This window comes from Mesocricetus auratus, unplaced genomic scaffold (genome assembly GCF_017639785.1).
Source record: "Mesocricetus auratus isolate SY011 unplaced genomic scaffold, BCM_Maur_2.0 Super-Scaffold_100707, whole genome shotgun sequence".
NCBI lineage: Eukaryota > Metazoa > Chordata > Mammalia > Rodentia > Cricetidae > Mesocricetus > Mesocricetus auratus.
This window is the reverse complement of record NW_024429269.1, coordinates 15,056,684-15,064,851: the sequence shown is the minus strand read 5'-3', so window position 1 is coordinate 15,064,851 and position 8,168 is coordinate 15,056,684. Positions and strand designations below refer to the sequence as shown.

The 8,168-nt window shown below is 39.7% G+C and overlaps 1 gene segment (V, D, J or C); it reads left to right on the top strand.

The window, feature by feature from the left end:
• The first annotated feature begins 1,495 nt into the window (after window positions 1-1,495).
• On the top strand, window positions 1,496-2,263 carry LOC121137796. The segment is given in 2 exon segments: window positions 1,496-1,632; window positions 1,818-2,263. Coding segments are annotated over 2 exon segments (495 nt in total).
• The last annotated feature ends 5,905 nt before the right edge of the window (window positions 2,264-8,168 follow it).

The following is an 8,168-nucleotide window of genomic DNA, read 5'->3' as shown; positions in this document are numbered from 1 at the left end:
CTAATCAAGGGGTACATAGATGGCTCCGAGAAAATAGTGACCATATATTAAGAAGAGATCTCAGAACATGCTTTGCCATGCTCACAGTAAGCTGTAAGATGCTTAAATTATCATAAAGGTAGGTAGGATGGACCTTACATTCATAGACTGGGGAAACAAGGAATTATTTTTCTCTGCACGTCAAAGAGATTACAAGGTAATACCCACTCTTGTGGCCTTAGTTACCCTAGTAAACTCTGCGGAATTTTTGTTGTACCCTTCTTGCACTCCTACCCAGACTACATTGTCATCCTTCTCTGTTATCTGAAACTTAAGATACAGGATAAATTACTACATCCAGAGAAAACCATGCTGCAGTACAGAGAGGAACCAGAAGGGGGAGGTATCCCTCTAAGCTGCTGATAAGTCACCATAGGTAAAGACACCACACACTTTGGACACAGGACTCCAAAGATTGGAATGGATCTAACATGAGATTCTTTCTCCCACAGTCTGCCACTCCTGGTACAAGAAGGTGCTATGTAAGCTACCAAGAGAGGGAAGCAACCAATAGCCCTATCTAGCTCTGACACCTATGAACCACAACAATAAACAGCATGACAAGTTATCCCTATCTTGCAACAGTGGTACTCAAACCTTGGTGGTAATCAACAACTTTTAATGGGACTTAAAACCTGCTAAACAGGAAAGAAATTGTGCCTGATACTAGACACTTAGTCAAGTACCTGGGGCTAGTGAGTTTATAGATCTTAGAGGAGAGTATACTACATATACTACGTCGACTTTACTAGAGTAAAATAGTTTTCAATACATCATGCTACAGACAAGGATGCCAGCATGGAGAAACGGTAAAATGTCTGGTTTGCTGATATGAAAGATGGAGGTTTTAAGAGTCCCTGAATGTGACAAAGTCATGGCACCTTGTCATTCAATAAAATTTTGTGAATTTACTTTTGTTCATTCTTGTAAGTATGAAATATACATACATGCAGATAGAAAGACAGATTCTGTGTGTGTGTGTGTGTGTGTGTGTGTGTGTGTGTGTGTGTGTGTGTATTATTCCTTCTGTTATTTGACGTGGTAAACCTATGACAGATTTTGTTTCTTTGGGGACATGATGTAAAAAGTTTAATTAAGAAAAACATTTCTCATATAAATTTGCTAATTTCTTTAATAGAAATGTACTCATTCTTGTTAAACTGTCAACCATTTTTTCCTCTAGGAAAAGGGTATACTGATAAGTCCATACAGGAACATGACTATGTCTTCCACCTATTACTAGGTTTCATATTAAACCTTATGTCCTATATTATTCATCAAAAACTGATCTGAAAATCAGACCATGTTGCTACTGATGGCTTCTGGCTCACTATAATGAGACCAACAGATAGATCCTCAAGTATTCTCCCACACCTATACAGGAAGGTGTGAAAGGGCCCCATAACTGCCTACTGCATTTCCTGTTGGGGCGCTTGCACTTCATAGACGAGTAACTGTGTTTGTTCCTCTTGAGCACAGGTACAGATTAGGAACTGGGTTGGGACAGATCATAGAAAATATCACTCAAGACAAGAGCTAACAGTATGCTGATCCTTAGTCTGCTGGGAGCAACCCTCAGCTCCATTTATTTTGGTAAGTATGTTACCCAGCACAGGATCAAGCCCTTATCCCTCAAGGTCATAGGGAGAGGAGGTCATTGTCCTCTGCTGAGGCTCAGAAGAGAGGGATCATCAGAACTCTAATTTACAAGCCACTTCATCCTTTAGACTCCCATTGTTACAATTTAAGGGTTGATGTCTCTGTGCTCTTTCCATCAGCAGCCAGCATGGCCCAGAAGGTGACTCAGGCTCAGACTTCAATTTCTGTGATGGAGAAGAAGACTGTGACATTGGACTGTGTGTATGAAACCCGGGAAAGCACTTACTACTTGTTCTGGTACAAGCAAATGACGAGTGGGGAAATGGTTTTCCTTATTAATCAGGAGTCTTACAAAAAGGAAAATGCAACCAAGGGTCGTTATTCTCTGAACTTCCAGAATTCAGAAAGTTCAATTAGACTCATCATCACAGCCACACAGATGGAGGACTCAGCAGTGTATTTCTGTGCTATGAGAGAAGGCACAGTGGCAGAGCTGTCTACAAGAGCCACACAAAAACCTCAATCAGATGGAGACTCTGAGGAAAGACTCTACAGACAGGGAGAGGCGGGGCCTGTGGCAGCACAGGAGAGGGGCTGGCAAGAAGCCTTAGTTCAATTCATGTAGAATGTCTGTCTTTATCAGTCATGAGAGTGTGCATGTTCAGGGCCTGAATGGGCCTGTACCATGCTCTGCATACAAATCATATCTTAGAGTTTGGTGATTTTATGGGACTCCTGAGTGAGTGAAGGAATGGGTCTCTGAAGCTTGTGCCTTCTCCTGGGCTCTTTTCCTTCTGTTAGTTTTTCTTGTCCAACTTTAATGTGATAGGTCTTACTATAGTTTCTTTTGTTACATTTTGTTGTTGTCTCTTAGAAGCCTGTTCCTTTCTAATGAGATATAGAAAAAGATGGATCCAGATGGGATGGGAGATGGAGAGGAACTGGGAGCCAGATCAGTGGTGCACATCTTTCATCCCAGAACTCAGAGGTGACCAAAGACAACTTTAAAAGTACCTCCTTATTTACCCACAGTTTGTATCCAGGCAGATCAATAGCACTCAGTCACTTGATTAAAAACTGCTGGGTTAAATGTACAGACCATGCTGAGAAAAAAAGTAAAACACAATTTAATATATCTTCTTAATCCAATGTTGCTTTTTTGAAGTGGGAAAACACTAAATTATCTTCAGACCAAACAAATAATTCTACTCTTACGTTGTTAAACTTGCAAAATCATGTCTGCATTGTTTTATAGAATGCATAACTGTTTAATCAACTTTTTAATAAGATGCCTCTTTCTATAATCATATTATGAAAGCCTTTTCTGCAACAAGAATAAATAGAGAGTATTCCACAAACCTTGTCTTGGCAAAAACTATTTTGAAAACTATGTAAATACGTTGCTCTTATTTGGGAGGCTTCTTACTGAGGGAACATTTCAAGTGGGATTCCTACTAGCCTGTCCAGTGACTTTTCATTATTACACACTGCCAGAATGACAACTACTGTGTCAATGAACAGCAGGTAGTAGAGTGCAGTGTCTATCTTGTGTCTAAACAAATGTGGCTCAGGAGGAGAGGGAGAAGACAGAGATGGGGAGACAGAAAAAGAGGGGAATGTAGGGTGTCAAGGGAGGTGAGAGGAAAATTGGGGTGAGAGCAGGCATTAATGCTTAAGTAATGTGATTCTCATTGAATTGATGTTATGGTTTCTTTCACAAGATATTAACAATGTTGGTTATTTAGTGTGTTAGACTGAGGAAATGTGGAAGATGCTCATGTGATCACTCTGAACTTCGTCAGCTAGCTGGCTCTTCTAGTGACACTGACTAGTCGAGGAGTCAGGTAGGTAGGCTTATGAGTCATAGAGACTCTAAGTCCTCCTTATGACATGACAATAATAATCTGTCCATAGAGGAATAAGGACATTATACCTGGTGATGTCCCTTCAACATCAGAGCCTTAGCTAGTGCTGAGCTACAAATGCCAAGGTTCGCATGTACTCAGAGTAGATGGAGTGTGGCAGTCAGGTTTTTAGAAAGGCATGACCCTGATACTGTGTCACTTGACACAGGGCCTTGTTTTCAGAGACTGAAAGAGGTGATGGGGAAATACAACTGTTCCTCAGAGTAGAGTGGGTGTGCCATCAGGTTATCCAATAGTGAGTGGTTTACATCCAAGTCTTAACTGATTCAGACTTCAAACATGTTAAAAGTGGACAGGCCAATGCACAGAAGACATAATAGGTTGCACAGGCCGCAGATCCAATATCACAGAATGCAAGACACCTGAGAGTTATTCCAACATTTGTAAACAAGGTGATTGACAGTGGACATCAGGCTCCAGACTCTGCTGCAGTCTAGTGAGTTTTCTGTTACTTTAGGGGGTTGCTGAAATTATACACCACCCACCCCACATCTCAGAGCCCTTGATCTTTGCCATCATATCTCCATTTTGTTGTTATGGCATCCCTCACTAGAGCTTTGTGTTAGATCTGTGTCAAGCAGGAGAGGAAATTAAAACCAGTCTGCTCTTTGAGCTGTTTTCCTCCTCCAACTGCCCAGGGTCCTGAACCTTTGCTTCCCTGGCTTTCTATCCTACATCCAGTGTATTGGTATACGCTTTTATTTTGAAAAGACAATGAAAGTAGATAGGCACAAACTACATTTGATGGAAAGAATTTCTGATCCATACCCATTAGCCCTACTGCTTGCCTACTTGTAACCATTGCCTTTGTCTTGCTCTAGTTTGACGGGACCACAACCCATGTGCTTTGTATGCTTGATCTTATTATCATGTTGTTCTAGACGAAAAGGCACAGGCTCAGTAGCTTGGTGTTCCCTGACACCAAACGACATGATAGTACATAGCAGATCTGAAAGGCTGGAGGCACAAGCTCAGTCAGTAAAGTACTTATTGTGTAAATATGAGTGCCCTATTTCAATCCCCAGCACCACCTCCAAATAAAACTAGGCAATACAAATGGGCAGTCCTAAACACACATATATACAAGAAGCACTTACTGGACTCAGAAGGTTGTATTTATATTCATAATGACATGCATATAACATGCATACTGTGTGTGTGTATGTGTGTTTGTGTGTGTATGTAACAATAATAGTTGAAAAAAGAGGGCACGGATTTGACAGGCATGGAAGATCACAAACAGTAGTGGAGAGGAGAGAGAGAGGAGGAAATAATGTAATACTATTTTAATTAAAACCATTTTTTAATAAAGTTAGGGCTGGTGGCAAGTGCTTGCAATCTGAACATTAAGAAAGGAGATTGCTGGCACTCATGTCTAGAGAGCCATCTGAGTCAATGAGCTTCAGCATCGGTGAAAGATCCCATCTCAAAAAATAAGACGTTCATGGAAAAGACATTTAACATAGATCTCTGGCCTATACACATTTGTATCCATGTTCATGTACACATACATATGAATACACATAAAACATGCACACAAGAAGAGTAGGGGAGGGAGGAGACTCCTTTACATAGATTTCAGTCATGTGGTTGCTTCTCACAGTCCCAGCACACTTGAGTGATTCCTCCAGCTAGAACATTAGCCATCCCAAAGAGTATGATCTGGGAATCTTGGGAAGACAGTGAATCTGTCCAGCTCATAAACGGCCAAGCTAAATGTGTCTAGCGAAGGCTCCAGGTACTCAGAGAAGGAAGCTATTAAAGAAAAACAGCTCTGACATACATCAAACATTTGTCCAAAATAGATTCAGCACTGCATAAACAAGCAAAAAAGACAGTAGTCACCCAACAGTCACCCCTCTGTTACATATAATCCACTTTCTCCACTTTTTGAGAAACCACAAAGAAGCTGCTCAGATCTTCCTTTTCTTTCTTTTCTTTTTTTAATTGAATGTGTAGATGTGTATTTACTTCACAGTGCTTAAAAATCCTTTTTTTCCTTTTTTCATCCCCTTCATACAGTCATTGAATTTTGCTCACACATTGCCTTCTTTCTTTCTTCCTTCCATCCTTCCTTCCTTCATTCCTTTCTTTCTTTCTTTTTTCTTTCTTCCTTTCTCTCATTGCCACCCTTTTTCTATTATGTTTTAGCAGTATTTTGTTGTTTGTAATTTTTACTTCCCTTCTCAATTTTATTTAATTTTTAACTTTCTCATTACTGGGATTTTTTCCTTTTCCTTTTGTTGTATTCTAATATATTTCTCTTTTCTCTTTTCATTATAAAATTCACCTCCATTCCTTTTTTATTTTTTTAAATTTATTTAACCTAGTTTCTACTCATTTCTGACTTCCTCTCCTTTCAAGAGTAGACTGAACAAGGGGGATCTCATAGACCCCAGACTGGTGACTGAGAGGCCAGCATGGGACTGATTCAGACCCCCTGAAAGTGGGTGCCATTGAGGAGGCCTCAGCATTCTTTGGGGCTTCTGGCAACAGATCAGCATTAAGCCCTGTCATCCCATCCATATGGACTTGGGAGCCCATTCCCCGGGAGGGAGGCTGTCTCCAGCTGGACACATGGGGGAGGACCTCGGTCCTGCCCCGGATCATATAACAGACTTTCAAGATCCCCCATGAAGGACCTCACCCCCCTTGAAGTGTGGAGTGGGGATTGGGGGAGGGGTTAGAGAAGGGTTGAAGTGGGTGGGAGAGGAAGGGAGGGAGATGGAACTGGGATTGACATGTGAAGCAAACCTGTTTCTAATTTAAATTAAATTAAAAAAGAAGAAGAAAAAAGAGTAGGCTGCTCAATACAAACTCCCCAAATAAAACTGTCAGAGGTATTCAAAATGATATATGTGTAAATAATATCACAAAACAGAAGAGATACAAAAACTACAACTTTATACCCCCAAACCCATAACTGTTGAACTACTAAATTCAACGATGAATTCAATATAGGGCAAACATAAGAAACTCAGATTGCAGGGAGAAAGGAGTCAGTATGAGAAAATCAGCAATGTGAGTGAAAAGTAAGCAACATGAAAAAATTGTGTTGCCATGGATGACCCTACACTCCTACAAGAATGGATAGCACTGATGGCAATTGATTGGTTATCAAGAAAAAATAGAAGGCATAAAGTTAGGAAGGGAATATTGGGAGCTGGAAGTGGTGAGAATTGGAGGATGAAATGGGGGTATATATGATACATAATCATGTTTTATTTCATATGTGTAGGAACTTTTCAAAGAACTTTTCTAAGTGAGTTATATATTGAAACATCACACACAGTACTCAGAAATGAAGTTCATTCATTTGTTATTATATTGATTGGTACAACAGGGACAACAGTTGTTTTTATTTTATGAAGTTGAAAATCTTTTCTCAGAAGCTATTTTTATAAAAATATCCTTTTAAGTAAAGTATGAAATGAGTAAAGATCACTGAAATTATTAGTTTAAAAGAAACTTACATGAATAAAAAGATTTGTGTTGAATAATAATGATAACACTACTAATGATGATGATAATAAAAACAACAGTAATAAGAGGAGGAGGACATTCATAGACCATGATCTCATTGTTTTCATTCTAGGGATGCAAGTTTACCTTAGTGTAGGTAATTCAATTAATTCACTCAATATATAAGCTTAATGACAGAAATAACTACATTATTTTGGAAAAGGCTTAAAACACCTTTGACAAAGTTCAACATCTCTTCCTTATAGATGTTCTGAAAAATCTAGGAATAAAAGGATATTATCTGAACATGGTAATGGTTATTAAAAAAACTATACCAATATTATACTGGACATAGAACACTAAAAGTGTTTCTTCTAAAATCAGTAAAAAGGTGATGTGTCCACTTTCACCACTGTTAGTCAATGCAGTGCCTGGGGGATCAGATAGAGGAAAACTCAGGAGTAAGGAATAGGGAAGAGTACAATAGAAAGAAAGATGTAATTTGGAGTTCTGACCCTTTTCTTAGTTGTTTTTCTGTTGTTATGATAAGCGCTTTGACAAAAGCAACTTAAGAAAGAGAGGGTTTTCTTCACTCACTGTAGAGAGAAACCTTCCCATCAGCCTGGTCCCAGAGCCGCATCAGAACCAAATGAACACATAGGATGCTATATTAATTGTGAAGCTGTTGGCCTTGTTTGTTTCTTACTGGCTAGCTCTGACTTAAGTATTTACTCCATAATTGTTAATCTAAATACTTCTCTTACCGGAGAAAAGGGTCCAGACTTCTTACCCCTAAGGCAGCTACATGATGACTCCCTTTGTTTCTCCTTCCCAGAGTTCTCCTCGACTCCTAGTCCCACCTATCTTGCTTCCCTATTGGCCAACAGTGCTTTATTGACATACGCACAGGACTTCCACATCAACTCACAGTTGAGGGCACAATCCACAGTGATGAAGGCAAGACACCGGGAGTTTGAAGCAGCAGATCGCACTCATTGCATATGCAATCAGAAAGATAAGAGCAATGAATTCTGGGAGTCAGCTAGATTTCTAATTTCTATGACATTCAGGTCCAAAATCCAGGGAACAGACACATCCATGGTGAGTGGGTCTTTATTATTCAAACTAACCATGATAATCCCC